The sequence below is a fragment of the Choristoneura fumiferana genome, chromosome 20, assembly GCF_025370935.1.
Source record: "Choristoneura fumiferana chromosome 20, NRCan_CFum_1, whole genome shotgun sequence".
Classification (NCBI taxonomy): domain Eukaryota; kingdom Metazoa; phylum Arthropoda; class Insecta; order Lepidoptera; family Tortricidae; genus Choristoneura; species Choristoneura fumiferana.
The window spans coordinates 12,441,372-12,467,449 of NC_133491.1; the positions used below are offsets into that span (position 1 = coordinate 12,441,372).

Sequence of the window (26,078 nt, forward strand, 5' to 3'; positions counted from 1 at the left end):
AGGTGTTCACTCAAGACAATAAAACTTGTTGTATTCATGTTTTAGAATGACGTTGACTATACATGCGAAAGGTTGTCCATAGTAAGTTTTTTCGCCTGCCGTTGGAATAGAGTAAGTATAGTCGAGCGAGAAGCGAGACAGCATTAGGTTGAAGTCAATCTTTAAAATAAAACTACATCAGAATTTCTCTAATCCAACATATTTTATTCTAATTATCTTAATAGTTTTAAAAACTTTAAATTTAAATCAAAATTACTATAAAAACAATCCAATTCAATAGGTATATTTATAACATGGTCATGAATTTTACATAGAAGATAATCATAAATTTAGTTCACAGCACATCATGTCCTGCCTCGGAGAGGCGTACAATATTCATTTAATAAATTAATACAATACAATAATAATAACATTTCGATTAATAATAGTTCCGAAAAAAAATATATATAAAAATGTATGTCAAATGTACCAAATAATAACAACATACAATTATGAAATTTAAAGAATTAAGTACGAGTAATAATAGTCTAATCACTAATAAGTCTGATAAAAAAAAATTGTATTAAATTAATGTGAAATCCAATACTATCCAAAATAATAATAATAAGTAACGTAGTGAATTCAAATGTCATCTTTACCAGTTAATTACTTACATAGACTTATGCTGTATCACAACATTTAATATTTAATCTAAGTTATATTATTTTGAGGACAAAATTCAGACACACTAATAAACACATTTCTTTATTAACCAGTTGTAAAGTTTTCGCTTAAAAGGCTCAAGAGGTAGTTTATTTTTTTCGATTAGCAATTTATTATTATATTTTTGCGCTCATACATATTACGCTATTTGAGAAAAACGCCGAATTAGGTTTAGGATTAGGACATAATAATATGGTAGGTAATCACATTTTGATCTTCCTCTTAGTCTTTGATTTCTTACCGTTTTAATAACATTTAACAATAATTTTACGATATGTATTGCTCTTTAGTCGATTGAAAGGTGTGGTTATTGTTATTGAGGTTGTTATATAATTTTATTTATTAAATTGTAAAGACATAAAAATAGAACAGTAATTTAAAAATGACATTAGGAAATATAAAAAATTGTAATGTTAAACTCATTTCGAAAAAAGGGCTTTTATTATTTTAAAGTAATAAAATAAAAGTCAAAAACTACTTTACTAACGTCCAGGTCCTGGCAGAATACCAGCGCTGCGGCTTGCACAGCTTTATGCTGAGTCAGCACCTTTCTTTCAGAACACATGGCTTTCATACATAATCTATTTTTATTGAACAGTGTTACCTACTTGTTTTGTTCAATTTTTATCACGATCTGTTATGTGTACGTTGATGTGTTTTTCTGTTTGTGTGTGTCTTTGTTTTGTTAATAAAGTCTTATCTTATCTTACTTTGTTGATGAGTTGTAGAGTAGCCTAGCTTGTAGTCTTATTTAATTCTAGTAAAATAAAGTGGCTATTTTTATATTTTTTTTTACACAAAGCATTTATCATTGATTAACTGAAATTGATACCAAAATCGTTCATTAGATAGTTGGCGGGCTACGGTTTTTCATCGGTATTTTTGATTCGAAATGCCCCACCGTTGACGCAGTACACTTTGAACATCGATGGAAGATATACAGAAAAATTGTTTAATCTTACTTAATACAAATAATCCTAGAAACATTTACGAAAGTGAATTTTAAACTTTACTTCTTCTAAACCTTGCGTCACAGCTACGTCGGTGCAAACATAATATCATGCAGAGGTTCACAGAGGTATTTATTGAATGAAAATTACTGAAACATACCGGATTAAATTTGAAACACCTTCCAAAATGTGTAGTGCAAAAAGTGTCTTTAGTTTATGGCAACTCTTGATTTACGATTTATGCATTTTCTTGATAATTTCAGTGATAATGATTCTTGTTTTCCGTCGTTTCGTGTATCCTAAAACAAAAAAGTTTTTTATATTTTAGGAATCATCACCAAACCAATCGGCAACTGCTGGACTGCTGAACGGTAGAGTTGGGCCAGCAGATATTAAGATCGATATCGATTTCAATCACCAGATCAACTTCCGGAGAGAACAGTCCAACATTAGAACAGGTGCACAGAGTTTGCAGGACAGTTAAAAAGTCATTTGAGATGAAGGAATACCGCTCATCGGCATTTCTCGTAAAAAAATTTTATTTGACTGGATGGCAAACGAGCAAGTGGGTATCCTGATGGTAAGAGTCACCACCGCCCATAAACATCTGCAACACCAGGGGTATTGCAGATGCGTTGCCAACCTAGAGGCCTAAGATGGGATACTTCGTATATCTATTACCTCGTATATATGTATATCACCGGCTGTCTTACTCTCCACGCCGAAACACAACAGTACAAGCACTGCTGCTTCACGGCAGGATTAGCGAGCAAGATGGTGGTAGCAATCCGGCGGACCTTGCGTATGGCGCAACGAATTGCTGTATATAATAAAGACCTTATTGCCCACACGTTCTGACATTTTTAGATCCTATCTAAGCAAATATTTGCCGTTGGTGTAGGCAAATCAGTACATGTCACAGAAGATTGTAGGCCTGTCACCTTAAATGGCATACAACTTCCTCATCAGGACACCGTGGTACCTGGGTATGCACCTGGATCGAAGATTGACCTGGCAGAAACATTAAAACAAAGAGAGATCAGATGAGATTACCTTAAAGTACAAAGACCTGCTATGAGTAGAAATTCAAAATTGGCTATGGACAGTAAGATTCTCATCTACAAAACCATGATAAAGCCAATTTGGATATATGGCATACAACTATGGCATTGCTAGTGTCTCCAACGTCATGATAATGCAAAGGGTGCAAAACAGTATACTGAGACAGATATCGAACGCATGGACAGAACAGAGCTTCCGATATCCTCGACATGCTAACAATCAAGGAAGAAATCGCTTCTTGTGGCGATAAATACAAAGGAGGACTACAAAAACATCCAAACCTACTTACGGGGAAACAAACAATACCAAAACTTACTCGTCGGTTAAAAAAGATACATCTTTGATCATGATGGATAGAATATATAAACTGACCACAAAAATATAAGGAGATGAACTCCACTAGGAGTAGATCCCTGCCCATACGCCACTGACATGACACGTGCTTATAGCCATCAGGGCTCATCGCATGATTTTACTAAAACAAAAGTTATTAAAGGCTAACCAGAATTATAAAAAAACTTGGCCATATTGCGGTAAACCAATAGAACTAATTTCTTGCACTGGTTACACTAAATTCAAAATAAAATGTCAACTGTCTATTGCTGTCAAAGTTTAACGTTGTTGCGCGTGGTGTTTTAAAGTTTTATTTTAGTTTTTGTGCGTTAATGGCGAAAATTATCCATAGCCTTGGAAGGCAAAAAAATTCAATGTATATAAATATTTGTCGTAGACAAAGTCTGAGGGATTAGAAAATATTCCTTTAAATAACATCGTCGATACCGTTGTCAATATGACTGGTAGGTATCGTATGGTCACTAAGTGTAAAGAATGTTGCAATATGAAACGTAGAAGTGCTGCTCTCGCGCCAGGTTTTTTATATTCCTGGTCAGCCTTAAGCCTCTTAAGGCATTGTGATTAATTTTTATTTGTAGTAAATAGTACAGGGTAATTCGGGAGACGAGAGCAGGGCCAATTCTACAATAAATAAAATACTTTTGTTCTGTGTAAAACACGAAGAAAAAATTACAAGTGCCAATCTGTACGGAATTTGCCTTTATTGTACATAAAACACAAAAATAATCCAAAAAAACAACAACAACCAAAAGCATACAAAGTCCAACTTATCCCTAAAAGGGATCTTTTCAAGCTAACCTGCGTTGAAAAGGAAAACTTATAACATAACCAGCAAAAAGTTGGAAAACCCCGACTTTGTCACTTCAAATTTCAATATCTCAAAAACAGCTTAACTGATTTTGATGAAACTTATCTAAAAACCGTTGCTAGAAAACCTGATTACAAATAAAAAAATCTCATTCAAATTGGTCCACCCATTTAAGAGCTACGGTGCCACAGAAAGACACACAGACACACATAGCGGTCAAACTTATAGCACCCTCTTTTTGCGTCGGGGTATAAAGATAGGCGAACAGTAATTTATGTACAGTGAGGAGAAAGTAATTATAAAAATTACTCTATGAAATACAAAACATTAACTTACGGTACACTGCCGTCGACATGCAGCACAGCTTTGAGGATCTCGACAGCTCTGAGAATGTGGGCCGACTTTCAGGGTCGAAGGAGCAGCAACGCTTCATTATCATATAGCTGAAAATTGTATGAGAAAGTTAAACTGCTGTTCGATGCAGCGCCATCTGTGATTGATTTGGTGAACTACATGGCTTGCTAATTGATAATTTTATTGGTAGAAGTCTATTGACAACCATACTCATTAGTTCCAAAATATAACACAATATACATACGGTGTTGTTAGTATATACAATATATTATAGTGTACATTGTACGTGAATATATAAGGTAGCTTGGAAGATGCTTTTACTTATTTCTGTTTCATTGAAATCGGCTTCAAAACACAAAGTAAGTACTAAAAATCCATGACATTCTTTCATTTTGGGTAGCTGACTTTAAAACTCTAATGTAAATAAATAAGATAAATAATTTGATTGAATCAGGCATTCCTTTGCGGAGGTCCATATCAATGAACTAAAATAATTAGTTTGCTCAACCGCGACCTTTATGATAGCTACGTTTATGCAAGATATGCGTGTTCATGCAAGTTCCTCCTTCACCTCCACACTGTAAAGGTGGTTTTCCACCGGCGAGGCGAGACGAGACGAGACGAGAATTGAAATTTGTATGGCAGCGCCCGCGGCGGGCGCGCGAGAATGCATACAAATTACAATTCTCGTCTCGCCTCGTCTCGTCTCGCCTCGCCGGTGAAAAATCACCATAAGCACTACACTGACGCGTTTCGAACTCAACCAGAGCTCATCTTCAGAGCAACACAACCATACACCATGCTATCAGATGTTAGACAACATGAGATAGGATGGATTTGACCTTTGTGAACAAGGCCCCGCCACTTGCTACGATCTTGAACTAGCTCTTCCTATTGGTTGCTAGGGATTTTATTGCGCATCACATAAACCTTAATAAAACCAACTAAATATAGTACAATAAAACATACATTAATAAATATCATGGGACGCTTGACACCAATTGATCTTGTCTCAAACTAAGCAAAGCTTGTACTATGAATACTAGGCAACGGATAAACATACTTATATAGATAAATACATACTTAAACACATATTAAACATCCAGGCCCAAGAACACACATTCGTATTATTCATACAAATATCTGCCCCGGCCGGGAATCGAACCCGGGACCTCAAGCTTCATAGTCAGCTTCTCTAACCATTGCACATGCTTATAACTAAAAGTTAAGAAACACATTGTCATAATCGTCACTAACATTTCAGCACTGCATCCGGCTGGTCTTTCCATTCTGTTGCCAGTTCTCAAGTAGTTGTACAAGTGATGGACTGAAACATTGGGGTACGGCGTGCTTCCCATGGTCATTATCTCCCACATCAAAACTCCGAAGGACCATCTGAAAAAAGAAAGCGAAGAAATATATTAAGTAAATAACAAATCTGTAAAGGATATGAACAAATCACGGAGGATGTTAAAGTAGCGTATCATTTGCCTAGAAAAAAACAGTCAGTTGATGAAATCCCTGAATCTGTTTAGTAAAATAACAAAATCACCCAAAAAAGGCAACTCGCTTTTTCATTCCATCATATTTGTTTAGGGATTTGCTACAATCCCTGAAACACGTCCCTGAGTTGACGAAACGGATTCGAAAAGTCTTAAAAAGAGCGATATTTTTTTTTCTATCGTCGTAGAATCGTTTTTTTTCTATGGGTGAAAAGGGATTGCGGGGGGAGTAGGGATAGAACTAATATTTGTGTTTTCACTTGTTGCTTAAAAATTCTTGCTCAGCTTGCTCTAAAAGTAGTTTAGTTATATTTTTAGACATACCGTGAACTGCTTCAACTTTGCCCTCTGGTCCCAACATTGCCTGATTCAATTTGGAGTCGATAACTAGCACCCTTCTAGGTTTTTAAACTTTTATCCCCCGTAGTAATTCCGTGAAGATAAAAGTTTAAAACCTATAAGAGTGCTAAGTTATCGACTCTAAATGGAATCAGGCAATGTTGGGGCCAGAAGGCAAAATTGAAGCAGTTTATGGTATATCTCCTTTCTTCTGGTAATTTGTTATCCTCATTTTTATTTCCTATCCCTTCTGATCCCACTACGGGGTGAGCTGGGATTTGCCTATATTTTAGTGTTTAATTGTTTAAAATATGAAATTAAACGACAGATAAGCATTATTAAACTTAAATTCATACCACATATGAAAATACTTTTTATCGAGGTTTGAACTTCAATTTTGTCCCTACTCAGCCCGTTTTACGGTATCTATATTTTCATAATAATAGGATATTGCAAATTCAGGAGTTGTCAAATACCGTATTCTATTGCCAAATGTAATGGTTCACTTAAAACAAAGCCGCGCGTAAAAATTGGGTTGTAATAAATAAAGCAAAGGATAACTTACACATCAGTGCGTTTAGTGTACAAGTTGTCTTTGAGAGACTCTGGTGCCATCCACTTGATAGGTAGCTTGGCTGCCGTGCGTTTGCGGTAATAATAGTTACTGTTCCGCACATCTCTGGCCAGGCCGAAGTCAGCAATCTTCAGGGTACAATTGGCCGATACCAACACGTTACGCGCTGCCAAGTCGCGGTGGAGGCACTGGAAAAACAAAAGTGACAAGACAACTGATTCCTGGCTCACGCAAAATAGGCGCACTAAGGTACCGGCTACTCGCTCAATCATACTTGCACAAATTCCAATTTGCACAAGCAAGCGTGTGCGTTAAAGACGACAAACAGTATAACGAACAAACGGCTTTTGGACGCCAAACAGTTTTTGAGTCAATTTTTGCACAAGACGTTTTGCGCATGCAAGTAATATAGGTATAGTATGTATTGATTCCGTGAAAGTTGTGGTTTTCAAGTATTGTTAAGTATGTATGTGTATTCGAACAAAGCAAATAGAGACGGCATCACATTTAACCGTCAGTTAACACTAATCAATGGATGGTGAAACAGCCCCTAAATGTAGAAGTCTCTTCGATCTCTCGGAAATTTTTCGTTTTCCCGAGGAAAAAGTAGGTAGCCAATGTCACTTAAGAACTTGTAGCTTTCTTTCCCGAATCGCGGGAACTTTGCGATTTCCTGGGATAAAGAAGCCTGTTTCAATTCAATTGGGGACAGTGTAGCTTTCTACAGAATTTACTTATTTTTATCTCGCGGGAATTATCTTATAACTATCGCGTACGAAGTTGCGGTCAAAAGAAATACGTAGGCACTTTAATGTTTTCTGAAATTCGACTCCTGAATACAGGAGTTCAAAGTTTGTATGAATGATGATTATTTCGGTTGTTTTTTTTTTATTTTGACGCACCGTTTGTCTGAAACAACGTCTGTCTGTATCGGTATTTCCATATAATCCTCCGTAAAATCAATCAAAACACGAAAAAAAGATTCGTAGAAAGTAAATCTTTGCTACCCCGAATTTAACGCGAGCGAAGCCGCGGGCAAAAGCTAATAAACAAATAAACGAACAGGGCAAGTTAAATGAAAGCTTGTAATAAAAATAATAAAAAAATGGAAAATTGAATCCTGTCTCAATTATTGAAAAAAAGATCTACTATTAAAATGTTATACTAACTATTATATCTATTAATAATTATTATTTCTTTAATATTGCGATTGCGACAGGAAACTCGCTAGTTAGTACACACTTCCATAGTCTAAGTTAGTGTTTTTCAAATGTGATTGTTTAACTGTTTCTACAAATTCTATGTTATTTATTTAATACATTTTATTTTACACACTTGGCTATCTCAATGCTCGGAAGCCATAACACTTCATTAGCTTCTTCTAAATCGGAAACTCTTGATACAGGGTCTTGGACATGAGGCATCACCCATCGCTGCGGTCGCTGCCTTCGCGATCCTCCTCCACCGGTCTCTATTGGCCGCTTGGCAAGTGTATCACTATACTATACTATAGCAACTATAAGGGATCTTGGTGACAGATTCAATGGTGTCTGTCTATAGAGAATTGATTAACTAACAACGATAAGGTAGCTCATTGGTTTTCAAGGTAGATACTTACGCCACGAGATGCCAGGTATTCCATCCCTTTTGCCACTTGCAGTGAAAATTCGATAAGGTCTCTTTGCGTCAGTCGTTTGTTGAGCAGCAGATTTTCGTTGGAGTTGTTTCTGTCAATAAACAAATTAGCATCAAAACCACTGAAGCATATTTAAACCATACAATTCTGAAGTTATAATGACGGAGGGCAACGTGGGCTTGCCCTGCACCAGGACTTTAGTTTCAAAATCAAAACGTCTATTACAAGCAGACCGCTAAGGGCTCTTTTACATGCGACTTTTTATACAACCAGCGCTTTCAGAAAGATCATCATTGCCAACAAGAAAGTTGCGCAAGAGACTTGGCAGTAAGTATTTTTTTTTTCAAAATATAAATTATATTACGAGTACAATTCTAATGAAAGGTAGTAAAAAAAGTAAAGGCAAGTTATATTAGACGCTAAGCAGTAGTGCTTTCGATATTTAATACCTTCCTACAGGTTGAGTAAGCCAGCCTACTTTAACGAGGATAGCCAAGTGTTTGAACCTTACTACAAAGACTTAAGTCCCGACTTCGTACCTCGATCGGGGAAAATATTTGTATTAAAAATAAGAATTTTGTTTAGAGTCTTCGATGTTTAACATTTATTTAAAAATGCATGGGTAATTCTACACTTTTTTTTTAATTTGACTGGATGGAAAACGAGCAAGTGGGTCTCCTGATGGTAAGAGATCACCACCGCCCATAGACACCTGCAATACCAGGGGGATTGCAGATGCGTTGCCAATCTAGAGGCCTAAGAAGGGATACTTCAAGTGCCAGTAATTTCACCGGCTGTCTTACTCTCCACACCGAAACACAACAGTGCAAGCACTGCTGCTTCACGGCAGGATTAGCGAGCAAGATGGTGGTAGCAATCCGGGCGGACCTTGCACAAGGTCCTACCACCTGCAAAACCTGCACTAATTGGAAAATTTGAATAGTCCTCTGGCAACTTTGTCTTGCAGTCGGGTAAAAATGGTTTTGCACCATAACTACAGTGTTGTTTAGTGTGTAGGTATAAACCTATATAAATGTATGCACAAATGATAATATTATTAATTATTTTTATATTAATCATAATCAGGCAACAGGGTAACTACTGTTTCTGTACTCTTGGAACAATGTTGGTTTTAAAATGTTAATAAAAAGACATGCATATTAAGTGAAATAATACTTGAAATGCTATTATTATCATCGATCTTTTTAAGTTCAATAGAGAAATCTTGCTAAATTGTAACCCATGGCTAATATTATCTGGTAGTTATCAAATTCTGGGCTGGGGACTTGTCAGGGGACTGATTTTAGGGTTTGACAAATTTTAATTAAATAGGTATGTAGGTAGTTTTATTTTTGGTATAATATTAGTCAGGATTAAAAATATGGTGGTTTTTAAACAAATACATTTTTCTTTGACATTTATCTCAACACGTTTTTCCAATTAGGGAAGAAATGCCCGCATTATTAAGTACATCTACGAATAAGAGAATTATTATTCGTAGAAGTACATCATATAATATCCGTTGCTCAGTATCCTATAACACAAGCTTCGCTTTCTTTGGGACTACGTCAATTGATGTTAAATTGTCTCGTGTTATTTATATTTATTTGTTAATTTAGCTAAGTTGGTACTATACTTTTTGTTCGGTTTGTGCTTCTTTAAGTACTCTCGTAGACACCCGTTGCTTGCGTACTCTACAATGACATAGAAGGGCCCGTCCTGTGTGCAGCAACCTAATAAGCTTATGATATTCTCGTGCTTGCCAATTTTCTTCATTATCTCCATCTCTGACACCAGCGCGGTTACATCAGCGTCGGAATGATCCTCTGAAAGAAACCCATCATCATCATCATCATCTCAGCCGTAGGACGTCCACTATTAGACATAGACCTCCCCTATAGACCGTCAGTCGCTTCGGTTAGCAGCGGCATCCACCGTGAAACCGCGGCTTTAACCAGGTCATCCGTCCACCTCGTTGGTGGACGTCCTACGCTGCGCTTGCCGATCGTGGCCGATACTTTTCGACCCCAACGGCCATCTGTTATCCGTGCTATATGGCCTGCCCATTGCCACATCAACGAGCTAATTCGCTTGGCTATGTCGGTGACCCTTGTTTTTCTACGTATCTCTCCTCATTTCTGATTCGATCCCGTAGAGAAACCCCGAGCATAGCTCTCTCCATAGCTCGCTCGAAAGAACCACAATACAGAATAAAGATAGACTTAATACTACTACAGTAGTCTACATCCCATAGAGATAAGAACAGGACCAACCCTACCGGATTCGGTTAGTTAAGGCTACTACGAGTATATCATACCAGTATTAGTGAGATTTAAGTTGTTTTGACTGTTGAAAACCAAAAGTATTAAAGTAAGTGCATGGTCACTCTGCAATTAAGTGGGTTTTCAGCTTTTGTGGGACATTGTTGGACGAGATGATGATGATACGTGTTCTGATAAATTATTTTCTAACCTTTCAATTTCTTCACAGCTACCACAGTCTTCACATCCGCAGTGACTATCCCATCACACTCCGCTTCCACAACTTTCCCGAACTCTCCTTCTCCAAGCACTTTGCCAGTGAAAGACATCCGACTCCTCAGGATTTCCCATTGTGTGTCCACCGGTAGCTGGTACTCTGACATCAACGTGTAGTCATTCCCTTCGATCCCCGTTTGCGTTAGCCTTACCTTTTCTATCTTTACTATTGGCATGAGCTGAAAGTTTAGAAACATTTCAAGAAGTCAAAGACTAAAAATAAAAATGCTACTTTGGCTCTCGTGAGACATTTGGAAAATTACAAAAATGAAACGTAAGTGACTTGAGCTAGTGCGCTGCAGTGCGGGGGCGCTACCGTCATGAACGCACACACCTTTGAGAAAGATCTTCCGAAAACATCGGAATTAGCCGGAACAGTCCACTAAAGCTAGAAACATACTGACAGATGGCGGAGGCGGACGGTGCGGCGCGGCACGGAGGTGGTAGGTACCGCCACACAGAATAACGCGCGGCAAATAAGCGTGGCGCGGTATTCTGTGTGGCCTCTTTTACGTTAGATCGAATATTACAAATGCGCTGCACCGCTCCGCCTCCGCCGTCAGTGTATTTCTAGCTTAATTCTGATCTTTTCGGACGTTTCAACGGTTCAAATTACGATTAATAGTCAGGACTTTTAAAAGTGAGTTGAGCCGTTGAATTTTTTTAATTTACCAGAAAAATTACACCATCCCACTAAGGCTTAATCTTAGAAAAGATTGTACCTATTCTGAATAAATGCTAGAATAGACACACAGGTCAGTGCAGCCTAATTGTTTGGATTCAATAGTTTGAATACGATTTGACAAGATTTTTTTAACAAAAAAGTAAAATCGACCTACGAGTATGTACCTAGAAAAATATTTTAAGGGTTTTGTGGTCGGTTCCATTTTTTGTTATTTATTTTTTTGAGTCGGTTTTACTTTTTGTAAAAAAAATCTTTTTTGACCAATAAATATTCCTTTGTCTATTGAAAAATATTTATTTGTGCTAATTGTTAATTTGAGCCCTTGGCACTAACTAACATAGGCATTAACTATCATTTCATACATACTAAACCAACGTTGTTATGGATAATCTTGTATTGTCTTAAATAAATGAACTTTAAACTTGACATCGGCAAAATGGATTTGAATATAATTATCTCTCTCTCTCTCTTTCTTTCTCTCTTGGCCTCTCTAATCGGCACCAGGGGGCTACTACGAAATTCGAAAAATCAAATTTCGTATCATACCGTCTCTGTCACTCTCGTATTAAATAATATTAGCGTCAGCAGGACTGCAAGATACGAAGTTCGAATTTTGCACTTCGTAGTATTATGGGGCCAGTGGCTTATGCTGACGCCGACATCAATAATATATTCTGTGGCCGACATCCTATTGTCACGAACTTAATATGTTGTTTATTTACATAGTTACTTTTTGTGCATTTGTGTCAATAAGTTGTTTTTTTTTCTCTGTCCTTCTTTCTTTTAACTATTAATAAGGGAATAGTTTATAAAGTTTCTTACCAAGCCATCGGAGTCCGGGACTAGAGGTTTTTCAACTACAATTTTCTTCATCCAGTACTTCACAATGACGTTTGAACTCTTCTGTCTTTTGTACACAGTAACTCCTATGATTGTGATTAATACCATTATGACGCTCACGCTACCAGCTATGATAAGCGCTAGCGGATCCTGGTTTCTTCCTTTTCTATCTGGTTTTAATTGTAAATCTTCATCATCAGGCTTCTCCTCCTGATAGTGTGACTTATCTGGGTCTGTAGATAAAATTGTATGATTGATTTTACTGAGGAAGTGGAGCGTTGGCAGCCCTCCACTAGGTGGGCCGATGACATCGCGTTTGGGTAACTATGCTACTGAATTTAATTTCATTCATAATTCATACTAGGAGGCGTTTGGTGTATTTTTACCCCATCATTATCATTACACTCTGTATTATCACTGTACGGCGTCTGACAGGAAAAGAAAAGAAAATATCGAAGCAAAAATTGAAGTTCAGTGTTGTCACTTTATTGGGAAGTGTATCGGGTACCGGAACTTCGACCTGCAAGACATTTAAACAAAATACAGAACTGGAGCATAGTTACCCAGTGAGGAGCAAAGAAGCCTCGTTTTACGGTAGGTGGGCCGATGACATCGCGAGAGTTGAGAGCAACTGGAAGACTAGGTGGGCCGATGACATCGCGAGAGTTGAGGGGGACTGGAGGACTAGGTGGGCCGATGACATCGCCAGAGTTGAAGGCAACTGGAGGACTAGGTGGGCCGATGACATCGCCAGAGTTGAAGGCAACTGGAGGACTAGGTGGGCCGATGACATCGCGAGAGTTGAGGGCAACTGGAGGACTAGGTGGGCCGATGACATCGCGAGAGTTGAGGGCAACTGGTGGACTAGGTGGGCCAATGACATCGCGAGAGTAAGGGGCAACTGTGGGGGGGGGGGCTTTCAGCAATGGACGTCTTTCGGCTGATTGCATATAAGAAGTCAGGCGAAGGTTGAAACCACATAATTAATTATTCGATTAATTATTGATTATTATTATTCGATTTTTCTAATAATATCTTTAAACAAGCAATTCTTGTATATATATATATATATATATATATTTCGGGGATCTCGGAAACGACTCCAACGATTTCGATGAAATTTGATATGTAGGGGTTTTCGGGATGAAAAATCGATCTACTTAGCTTGATCTTATCTCTTGGCTAACTATTTTGGTCTCCCATGTACTTATTTTTATGTAAGAGGGGGAAAACGAGCACGCGGGTCACCTAATAGGGAGCAATCACCGCCTCCCATAAACACGCGCAACATGAGGGTTATCACAGGTGCGTTGCCAGCCTTTCCAGAGATTGATTGATTATTATCCGAAAAACAGTGAAACATTGAAGATATATAAATACATATATGAGTCCAAGACCCGATAACAACCATTTGTATATTATTCATAAAAATATCTGCCCCGACCAGGAATCGAACCCGGGACCTCAAAAAAAGCCGATGCCGAAAAAGTTTGAGGGCTTACGGCATAGATGTCGCTAGCGTCGCTGCTTAAGTGACTAAGTAAGAAACACAAGCTGAGATATTAGGTGCATAGGGAAATTCGTGTCGGTACCGTTGACCATCAGTGGTGTAGCGGTATAGCACGCGGTACGGATTACCGAGGACCTGGGTTCGATTCCCAGTGATGGTCTTATTTTTCTGTTTTTTCTGTGCATCTATATTTCAGTTTGTATTTTCAATTCCGGGACCTCAAGCTTCATAGTCAGGTCTGACCACTTGGCTATCTGGTCGTTAAAGAAAATAAAAAAGAGAAAGGCAGTTTTATAAGTACATATTTTATATGATTATGTTACCTCCTTCAACTGTCAAGTATCCGTAGGCGATGGCAGTAATGTTCTCCTTGACAAGGATGCAGACATGCCATCTCTGATTGTAGCCAGTCGCGTTCTCGATGAAAAGTTTGTATCTTTCACTAAGTAATACATTATTCTGCAAAACGTTGTAAGTACTTATAATTTATGCATGATATACCGCACAAATTACCTCCGTGATAAAAAGGAAAAGAAGTGTACAATGCACATACATATTTACATTTTAAGTTATAGTAGAGACAGATAGAAAACAAGACGTCAAGAAAATTGCTTTTTAGGGTTCCGGAGCCAAAATGGCAAAAACGGAACCCTTATAGTTTCGCCATGTATGTCTGTCTGTCTGTCCGTCCGTCCGCGGCTTTGCTCAGGGATTATCAATGCTAGAAAGCTGTAATTTTGCACGGATATATATGTAAACTATGCCGACAAAATGGTATAATAAAAAAATGTAAAAATGAGGGGTAATTCATTGACGTAAAGTGGGTGTGTTTTTTTTTTCTCATCCAACCCATGTGGTGTGGGGTATCGTTGGATAGGTCTTTTAATTTTTCGCTTTAGTGATTTGTTTGCGAAATATTCATCTTTAAAGTGCAAAATTTCTAAAATCTAAACCGGTGGGTGGAAAAATTTGAAAAAATTCAGGATAAGTATTTATCACGTTTTTTTTCTTTTTATTCGACTGGTTGGCAATGAGCAAGTGGGTCTCCTGATGGTAAGAGATCACCACCGCCCATAAACATCTGCAATACCCCTGGTTGCTGGTATTGTATCTTGCTTGGCTTGGATCTAATTAGATCCAAGCCGTAGCAAGGGAGATGAAACTAAATTTACCTGCTGTTATTTATTTTGCTGCTTTATTTAGCAAACAACGCTACGCACACTAAAGTATGCTATGATTGTGGGGTACGTATCTAGCAAGTACGGTACAAATCAACGCACGTAAAAAGAGCTCCTGGCGATATATATACCTGCGCAGTGAGCGAAATACGGACCAAATTGGCGGCGGAGCAGTGGGGGACGCGGGAGGGGGCATAGGAGCGCGCGCGGCCGTCATGCCATTGGCTTGTTAGTTGACTGACAGATGAGCAAACGTATCCCCTCCACTAGCCACCCAGAGCTCTTTTTACGTGCGTCGACTTGTAGTTCATGATATGGACCGCAGTGTATTCTCAAGTAGCTTTAGCAAAAGTGTTTGCGTACCTTTATAAACTTTCCTTCCACCGTAAAATTTTTCGGATCAAACTTAGTAAATCTGGAGTAAGCTCGGATCCAGTATATCATCGTATCTTGTGGGTCCTCTGGTCGGCAGGTCAATGTCGCCGGCTGGGTGTGGTTTATTGTTTGGTTTACAGGACCTTCCTTGATATAGCCAATGGCATCATCTGTTTACATAATAAGCTTCTGTTAAAAAAATCATTTTTGTTGACTGTACTTGCATTGTCATCCAAACTACATTTCCGTACTAAATTTCAAGTCGATGCCATTAACCGTTGTGGAGTTCCATCCTGCGGGGACGATCCTGGCTGGATTATCAGAATTTCACTGCCAGATTATTGTATTGTCACCAGATTAACATAAGTATGCCAAATTTCAAGTCTATATAGGTAAATAATTTACAATAAATAACGCAGCTTCATTCAGAGACAATAACTAAGTCGCTTTCTTTTTTCTTTTCTAATTTCTTTGCTCACCCGCGACCTTATGATAGCTAAGTTTAAGCAAAATATGCGTGTTCATGCAGTTCCTCCACCTCCACACTGAAATAATTGCTCGCAGGACTGATGGCCGATGGGGTCAGAAGGTTCTCGAATGACGTCCGCGGACTGGGAGACGAGCTGTCGGTAGGCCTCCAACAATATGGTTCGAGGACCTGTTTAAGATCGCGGGATCGCGGTGGATGCGGAAAGCACAAGACCGGTCTGAGTGGAGAGCCTTGGGAGAGGCCGATGTCCAGCAGTGGACGTTTTTCGGCTGACATGATGATGATCCTCGCGCATCCTAAGAGAACGAGCGTCTCTAATGTCTTTTTAAAAATCTTACTCTGCAAGCCTCGGCGAACGTATTCAAGGCAGGAAGAAAAGTAGCCCGGGACTCAGTGCAAAAAAAAATTATACCTCCAAATTTATGCTTGCTGTCTTCTCTTTCTTGCCGTTGCTTGAGCTTAAGACACTATTAAGTTTATTTTTTTGTTATTTTAATATTCTGGTTAGGTTTTAGGTTAGAATCCCAGGGTTTCCTGAGCGTGAGTGCCTGTGAACGGCACCGCCTAGCCCTCCCATAGCAACGCTACTGCGAGTTAGATGGTACTAAGTCATGATTCATTAAATTGTTCTCTTGACTTAATTCTGTACAGAAGAACAAATAAACCACGGCCTTGACTATACTGGAGTAGCTTGAACAAGTTTGAGGAAACTTTGGACTTACCTCCAACTAGAAATTTGATGTTTGTTATATTCAAACACCCTAAGGGACCACACGACGCAATGCCCTCACTGCCTTCGTACACAGATAGAGATACATCTTTTCCATCCATTACACTCATTGTGTTTATGTGCGATTCTGAAATATTAATAATTAATGATATTAGTAATTGATTCAGGCGTTAGTTAGCGAAGGTCCATTTTACCTTGCAACTCCGCAATTAAACCCGATATGGTTGGGAAACAGCAAGGAAAAAAGTACTTAATAATTACTTCTAAAAAAACAGACCCAGCACCTTAATTGGATCTTTATTGCAGCCTCTCCCTTCATTGATATAAGTCTATTATATAATGATCACTTTATAGATGAGATACTTACCCAATCACATTTAATTAGGGAAAAAAATGTAAATATTATATATAATCAAAAGCGGTAGCATGACATTTAGCATCTCTTTCCCTAAAATTACACCCGCGCGAAGCAGCGAGATTGTTAAAATGTTACAAATTTCATAATCACTTTTTTTTCATAATTACTTTTTTATCGCATTTTAGTCTGCCGCAAACGCTTGAATATATTTTTTTTTTTCAATAATTTCTTTTCAGATCTTTTCTAAGGGACTTTTTCAACCAACGAGCTTTAAAAAGTTACAGAATTAAATATGAATAAATCAATAGCATTAAGATTGAACTATATAGACAATCATTCAAAATGGTTTGGATCTTAATTATGCTAATAAGCTCATTAACAACGAACTAAACTGTATTGTCATTAAGGAAATAAACAATATAAAACAGACAAGAACGTCATCAATTTCAACAACACAAACATTTAATATACATAATTATATTACTAATTAAGTAATCATGCGCAAAACTACGAGTGCAGTTGCATTATGCTATTTATAATGTATCTAAATGCTCCGAGTGCATAAGATACTTTTTTTCGGCCATTACGCACCATCGCGCGAATTTTTTAAGCAGATTTTATGTAATATTTACAATTTCCCGTTACAAATACATTTTATTTTTGTTCGATATATCGTAACTAGAACACATTGAAAACGAATGCCGTATCGTAATTACAAAACTTGAACGTGATTAGAAACAAGTTCAACATTTCAAAAACGGCTGAGGTAAATGCAGTTACCACTGCAGAAAAATTCACTTTTATAAAGCTACACTTGAACGTGCAAGAGACTAGGACTTACGTAAGGCCCATAATATTTGTACAAATCCAGAGAATATTGTCGCAAATGTGATGAATTTTAGGACCACGTTTTCCTTTTGTCCAGATAGTTTAGACTTAGACGCCATCATTGCCAAACTCACTGGCAGCAAACACGGATCTGAAAAGGAAATTTATAAAATGTTAAATTCCACTTTTTCCTTAAAATCACTTTGTTGTCCATGTCCGTCTGTCGAGACCCCTTTTTAACCCCCGACGCAAAAAGAGGGGTGTTTTGAGTTTGACCGCTATGTGTGTCTGTCTGTGGCACCGTAGCGCTTAAACGGGTGGACCGATTTGAATGCGGTTTTTTTATTTGAAAGCAGGTTTTCTAGCGATGGTTCTTAGTTCTAGTGATGTTTTATCAAAATCGGTTCAGCCGTTTCAAGATCATCAGCTCTTTTGTTCGCTGCGGTAGGAATCTTAGACGCATAACGGGTATTTAATTTACTTCCAAACATATTTGGGACCTAAAATTTGAAACACCCATATATGCTATATAACTATGCAAGGTTATGGAATTCTCGGCCTGATGCGGCAGCCAGGATATCCAGAACACTAGTAGGTAAACTCTTGATAAAACCATAGCAGATATATCGTGTTTGGATTCGTTTCGATCAGTATTTGATTCTACATACAATGCAATGGTGGCAACAGGATGAGGTGATGCTGCAGCCAGGATATCCAGAACACTAGTAGGTACACTCTATAAAAAATAATAGCACATATGTCGTGTTTGGATTCGTTTTGATCAGTAATTGATTCTACATAGAATGCAGTGGTGGCAACACGACGAGCTGATGCTACAGCCAAGATATCCAGCACACCAGTATACTCTTGAAAAAATAATAGCAGATATGTCGTGTTTGATTCCTTTTGATCAGTATTTGATTCTACATACAATGCAATGGTGGCAACAAGATGAGCTGATGCTGCAGCCAGGATATCCAACACACTAGTACACTTTTAAAAAAAATAATATATCAAAGTTTAAAAAACATGAAATAAAAACTTAAATTAAAAATTTAAAAAACCCCCGACATTAAAAAAACGCCAGCAAAAATAAAAATAAAAACGCCCGAAATAAAAATTCCGCTAAAAAAGACAATTAAAAAGTAAAAAATAATTATGCACTACCTAGCTGTTGCCCGCGACTTCATCTGCGAAGAATTCGTTAATCCCTATCCCGCGGGGACTATGCTGATTTCCCGCAAAATTAGCCTAAGTTAATTTAGTATAAGTATGTAGTCATATTTTTTTATCTAAGCGTCGTCGGTGTCGGGGGACCGCTAAGGTTAATACTTTAAAAAATACATTAGGTACTTTAGTTTCGTGCTTGATGCAGAAAACAAGATCTTCCGTAAGATCTTGTGGCCGATACGAGGGCAGATGGTAGTTGGTGGATCCGCAAAAATCCAGAGTTGGAAGACACAGTGTCTGAGCCTAATATCAACGGTGCTAGATTCCGTTAGCTCGGACACTTGGTAAGGATGTCGGCTGGCAGAGCGGTGAAGAGGGCCTACTTGGGGCGGCCCGCGGGGAGGCGTCCGGTTGATTCCCCAAGTACCGCTGGTTAGAAGAAGTGGAGATAGACCTCCGTGCCCTACACGCAAAAAACTGGATGGAGGTGGAAAATTGTATCGGAGGCCAGATCCACTTCGGGTCGCTGAGCCAGCGGTGTAAGTAAGTATCTTTTATAAAATAATGTCCACTTACCTCATTACTCGATTGGAACGTCAGCCGAACAAAAGAACAGAGTAATAATGACAATATGGTGTAATACTCTATTAATCACTGGATGTCACAATGTCTCTGAATGCAGTAGGCACACTAATTTTAATTCTTTGTAATATTTTTTTTGGGTTCAGTCACTTTATGGCCAGATGATAGGTCCATGTTTTTTACCGGACGGCGAAGAAGGAGGGTTATGTGTTTGACCCGTATGTATGCAAGTATGTATGTACGTCTATTCCTATACCCTCTCGTAACTACTGAACGGCTGAACTGATTTTGATAAATGATACGTCGTTGGATTTGTCTTGATGACGCAAGTGACACTGAGTACATTAAATTCTTGAAAAATCAAAATGGCAGTTTTTTGGCGCTAAATTGCGAGTTTGAAACCTATCGAGTATGGTATCAAAATGAAGGGATTTAAAAAGAGATTTCAAAAATATATACAAGTCATGTGTTTAAATTTGATTTGAAATAATAAATTGGCAATATTTTAATATCAATATGTCCATTTCTTTGGTCCCCGCTGCAGCATATAAAGTGCTTTAAAATAATGCTGCATTTCAAGCATGTGGTAACCGCAGTGAGATTGTTACTTTTAATTCTTTTATTTCTCAGTAGTTGCAAAACTATACTAACCTTAGTTTATTAACTAACTATTATGTAGTTTTGTAAATTAACAATGATTGACCTCTTGGTTGTCCGAAATAAAAATCTTCATTATTGTCAAACACAAAGTCAATATTATAGTAGACTCCTATATTGACTTTGACTTTGAAAATAAATAAAGATTTTTTTCCCATTATTCCCAAGAGCACACCCAATTTATCGAACCAGAATTACAATTTAACTGCCAGGCTAAATAAGACTGAAAACTACTAATTAATTGTTTCAATACTGTTCTTTTCCGTACTTGTGAATTTAAACAGATAAATGAATATTTTCCTTAAATTGCGGTTAGTAACAGTGTGTCTTGGAATTTAACGAAGCGGGTTATGCCTGGTTATTATAAATGTATAGGAATAGAATCGGAAATTACTTAAAAAAATTACATTGCCCACTCATAAGTAGACATCAGATTTTATTATTTGCAATGCGTGCATTTTTCGGTTAGTAACGGGAAGGTATAGGAAGCTAAGTGATGATGACTGTAAGGGCATACGCTAGCTGACGCGGTGGACACCTATGAAAAAATAGTATGGAAGCGCTAACTGCACGCGTCGTGTGCGACGAATTTTACCTGCGCCCACTCCCGCAGGCGTGCGCCCGCGCAGTGGGTGCGCGATAGCGTACCTAGATAGTTACTAAGAGCGTAACCTCCCTAAACAGGTATCTCATTTATTTATTTTTACCCGACTGCCCAAAGGAGGGTTATGTTTTTCGAGCGTATGTATGTATATATGTGGGTGTGTATGACCATTTCTAGTCCCCGCTGCAGCCTAAACGGCTGGACGTACTTTAACATTGATACCTCATGTTATCATTGGATTTGTTATAACTGTCGGAGTGACACAAGTAGGACACAGGCTATAAAATTTGTATATGCATATTATATAATCCGATGTCTCGCGAACATTGCATTGCTCCGCTTAACCACCGTACAAGGCATGAGGAGCAGTTCCACCCTAACCTTTCTTCGCTTTAAGGAAATTCGCTTCCGCCGTCTGGTTTTTCGGATAAGTAGCCATAACGAATAGCTACAATTAAATGAAAATCCTTCCTCCTTTTTTCGTAGATGCCATAATTCAATATTATCGTTGTAATGTTGTTTAAAAACCCCAGGCCAAATTTCATGTCTCTACTCTACCTACCTAATTCTAGCTTGTAAATTAACACGCTTAGGAAATAAGAAAATGTCATATAGTTGTGTGTTCTTAAATTTTCTAATTCTTTGCACAAGTTTCTTATTTTTTTTCCGTAAGTACCTACTTTCTACAAAGTTTTGAAGAAAATTTAAAACAAAAGATAAAAGAAATCGGTAAAGTCGTTTTCAGATTTTGTCGTGACCAAGAGAAATAGAGATTCATTTTTAAATATAGGTATACAATACATATATTAAATAGTAATAAGCTACGTGCTTTGTTTAAGTACAAACTACAAAGATTTTTCAACCGACTTCAAAAAAGGAGGTTCTCAATCCGTCTGTAAGTTTTTTATATTTTAAGACAAGGCCCTTTGTCACATGTTTTTAATTCGAAATTGTTACCTTATCTAGGAGGTAAAAAATAAAACAAACCCATATGAATAATTCATATAATATAAACAATATAGTTTACGTATTTTTCGTATGACATATTTTTTCCTTCAACAACATTCACTAGTGTAGGTACTACCTATCTTATATACAAAACATATTTTACAATTTATTGGTACCTTTGTGAGAATTAGAATGTTAAATTCCAAGAATTTATACAAGAAATATATTTTTTTATCGATTTTTGCTCGAACTTAATAATGGCAACTGCCCTGGTGTGAATCTTTTTTTTATAAGTCAAGTCATTTTTAAGACCGGCAAAAAAAATTAAGAATATAGCCCAAAAAGGAGGTCTATGGGGGAGGCTTATGTCCAACAGTGGACGTCCTACGGCTTAAATTATAATGAGACCAAAAACTGGTCTTTATTTTCATCACAATACATCTTTAATTTTATAGATTGACATAACATTTCAAGTTGAAGTTCAAACGTTGTTTTTTTCCTTTAGAATTCAGTTATATTATTACATATATAGGTACACAATCTGCATAAACATATAATTGACGTCAATAAACAGGAAAGCACAACCAATACTAGCATTTTTTTATTCGTGTCCTAGTCTTGAAGCAGTTCATTCATATGAAAGTTTTGTTTGTTTTTACAAAGAAATAAATATGTAGTTACAGTTTTTCTCTTTGGTTTTTACAAAATGAAATAAAAAAGTGATATTATTTATCACTAATATTATATTGTGATTTAAAAAAAGCAATTGGTTGTAGCATATTGAGTTGGGCATATGGTTGGGCATTTGGTTCTAAATATAAAGTTAAAAAGAAATGCTTGCACTGTTTATCTGTTCCAAAGTTTTGTTAGGATGTAGGATCAGCGAAATTAAAACAATATACTATTATTTATTTTATAGTGATGCTTAAATACTTCATTACCTTATTCAAAATATGACTACCTACTATTTACAATCAATCTCATTGACATAATCTTATACAAAATAAAGTATAATACTATTTTTGTTCTTAAAACAAAACTTATAATATTTAAGTACAAAAAACAAAATATTTGGTGGTAAAATGCGTTGTACTGGTCCTTATAAAGCGCCTCAAAAATGTAAAACTTGTTCGATTATTCTGTACAATTTCTTTCATAGAAAAGGCTCTTAGGTACTTAAGGACCACATCTAAAATAAAATAAAAAGTTGCTGGGGTAAACTCAAATAGTCTAAAATATTGAAAGAAGTGGTAAGAAATTTTACCATTGAATAATTATTGTGTCCCCTACGAAATCACGTGTATTGTACTCACTTTATATATTTTATAATGTTTGTGAAATTACCCCAGCGCACATTACAATGTAAGTTATATAAATATGTACACTCTTTTATTAACAAGATCTTATACATTGCAGACTAGATTCTAGGTTATTATTACCAAAGTATTTTCACAATTTACACAATGTCATGGATTTGATCTCCTTTTTTTGTGTGTCAAATTCAAAAAAAACCCTTTTTGACACTTTTACACACATGTCTGTATTTAAATCTCAAGAAACAGTATTTACATAAATAGTCATAATAACTGATATGATACTAAAATATACCATAAACCTCACAATGAAGACAATATTTTTTCATTTACAATAACTAACACCGTCATTCATTAATAGCTTGCAAATTCAATGTAACAAAAAGATACGAGTTTTCAGTAGACAGTAATATTTTAAGGTTCTCTCTCTGACTTCAATCAGTTAGGGTTAAAAAATTTGAAGTCTTTTTTTACAACAAAACAACAACAAAAAAACAAATATGACAAACTTTGCGGCGTTAGACCTGTGTTCGCTCCTAAAATTTCTCATCAAAGATTTAACTAATTATATAGCACACAATTTATGCAATTTTACAGTTAAGCAACTGAGCATAAATAAAAATAATAAACTAAGCCTTTTTAATGGCACACAAATCTATAAGCAACGGTTACTATACCTAGTGTAATAAAAAATATAATTCAGTCATAAATTACTTAATTCAATAACATAATATTACATAGGTATTTGCGTAATTTAACACACATCATCATTGGGCCATGATATCATCAGGTGGGAAGTTGATCTCAATGAGAAACAAAATAATCCAAAAGACATTTAATTTAACAAAATTTCAAAATTTGCCTCTTAGATAGTGTTTTCTTTTTATAGTTAGGTAGGTATATTTATTTATTTTGTTTCCTATCATATTGTTGTATCTTGTGTTGTGTTTTTAAGTATGTCCCAATACATACTTAAATACATATTAAACATACAAACTTTCCAGTTTCATTAATATTCTGTTTAATAAGTGGAAATTATTATCATAAACCATGCGCAAAACGTACTTTCCACCGTGTGACCGCAATTTTACATTCACATTAAATCATGACGTAATTTGTATTTCAAGGAACATTTTATTTTATATCTTTTTACGCAATTGACATAACAATTGCTCATTTGAAACCGTACTTTCGTGCAATTTTTACATTGTTTTGTAAATTGTAATGAGACAAGAGAGCAAAAGTGTGATGGTCGAACGATTATGTGTGATCACCCCACACCTTACCTTTCCCGGTTCTCAACTTACAGTCAATGGCTACGAGTATAATTATCTGATAGGACAAAGCATTCAAAAATATCTGCTAACCACTAACATCTAAACGAATAGTGTGACGATACATATATATGTGCTTTTAGAGCCTAAGGCTAGCTGACGCGGTTTGCACGGCACGAAGCGGACGGACGTCTATTGAAAAATAGTATATAAGTCGCGCTGACTGCACACGTCGCGAGCGACGGAGCTTACCTACACCCGCACCCGCAGGCGTGCGCCCGCGCAGTGTACCCGCGCCTGCTAGCGTAGGCCCTTAGTATCGTGTCCTATCGTTATACATTTGTTGGCGTATTCTTACTGCTAGACAGAAACAATCCGTAGCAATTTATAAAAACCGGCCAAGAGCGTGTCGGACACGCCCAAAATAGGGTTCCGTAGCCATTACGGAAAAATTAAGTAATATTTTTCTAAGGATTTCGTATTTTATACGGAATCTTCCAAGTTTAGGTATATTTTATACCTTAGGCTGCTATTTACTCATAAACTACTAATAATTCTCAAGCAAACTTAGCCGTTATAGTTTTCCTTGAAAGTTTGATATACTTACTACCATCCTGATTTTTTTCAAATTTTTCCACCCACTGGTTTAGATTTTAGAGGGGGAGGGGGGGACGCTCGATTTTAATGAAAATTTGCACTTTAAAGTTGAATATTTCGCATACAAATCACTGAATCGAAAAATCGTTTTAGCAACCCCCTAATGGTTTTAAAACATCTATCCAACGATACCCCACACTATAGGGTTGGATGAAAAAAAAAATCACCCCCACTTTACGTCTATGGGAGGTACCCTAAAAAAATTTTTTTTTTAATTTTTAGTTGTACTATTTTGTCGGCATAGTTTACTTATATATCCGTGCAAAATTACAGCTTTCTAGCATTGATAGTCTCTGAGCAAAGCCGCGGACGGACTGACAGACAGACAGACATGGCGAAACTATAAGGGTTCCGTTTTTGCCATTTTGGCTCCGGAACCCTAAAAATGAACTACACTATTTCATCTTGCTTCCTTCTACTTTTTTTCTTGTTTAAATAGCAAAGTAATGCCTAAAACAATCAAATACCGTTTCTCAAAAACACCAAACCACATATTCATAATCACAAACAACTGCTAAGTTTATGTGGTTCATGCTCACTTAACTGTTACTGTTTCCCAATCCGCACTGGACCCGCGTGGGAACTATGGCCGGAGCCCTCTTATTTTAAGAGGCATCCTGTACCCTGCACTGGAACGTATACAGGCCGAGATATGACGTGAATCTGTCACCGTGCCAGACACAGATAAAGTTTTTTTTTAATATGATATATCTCTGCTCCAATATTAATTCAGAGTTTTAGCTTGACTTTTAGTTGTTGATAAAGGGATATTCGCTGTCGCTCTCTTCGTCACCAGAGCCGTCGTAGCTGGACAGAGGTGTATCCAGCTGAGGCAAACCAAGATCCAGGTACTCTTGGTTTGCAGTGACTGTTAGAATCTTGTCCAAGTCGTCCACCAGCTCGGCGAACGACGGCCGGTTGCCCGGGGAAAAGGACCAGCACTCCCGCATTATCATATAACTGGAAAAGGAGGATAGTTTATTTAATTTGTATGTAGAGGCCTTTGCTCAGCAGTGGGATAGAATAGGCTAACAATGATAAATAATAACAATAGTGTATCA

The 26,078-nt window shown here is 37.1% G+C and overlaps 2 protein-coding genes across 3 annotated transcripts in view; both read right to left on the reverse strand.

Annotated features, from left to right (window-relative positions):
• Positions 1-1,145: 1,145 nt before the first annotated feature.
• Positions 1,146-19,619, reverse strand: LOC141439331 (fibroblast growth factor receptor homolog 2-like). The gene is made up of 13 exons (XM_074103616.1): positions 19,559-19,619; positions 17,826-17,963; positions 16,619-16,753; positions 15,395-15,576; positions 14,177-14,312; positions 12,326-12,576; positions 10,754-10,997; positions 9,918-10,107; positions 8,264-8,372; positions 6,637-6,833; positions 5,488-5,625; positions 4,213-4,319; positions 1,146-1,951 (listed from the first exon to the last, which is right to left on the reverse strand). The coding sequence occupies exons 2-13, from the start codon at positions 17,932-17,934 to the stop codon at positions 1,884-1,886; spliced, it is 1,866 nt and encodes a 621-aa protein (XP_073959717.1). The 5' UTR covers positions 17,935-17,963; positions 19,559-19,619; the 3' UTR covers positions 1,146-1,883.
• A 2,196-nt stretch (positions 19,620-21,815) lies between these two features.
• The window catches only part of LOC141439328 (fibroblast growth factor receptor homolog 1-like), a 97,058-nt gene continuing 92,795 nt past the window's right edge, over positions 21,816-26,078 (reverse strand). For both annotated transcript variants that reach the window (XM_074103612.1, XM_074103611.1), the window contains exon 15: positions 21,816-25,977. In XM_074103612.1, coding sequence (XP_073959713.1) covers positions 25,767-25,977 — 211 coding nt within the window. In that variant the 3' untranslated portion in view covers positions 21,816-25,766. The remainder of the gene's footprint in view (positions 25,978-26,078) is intronic.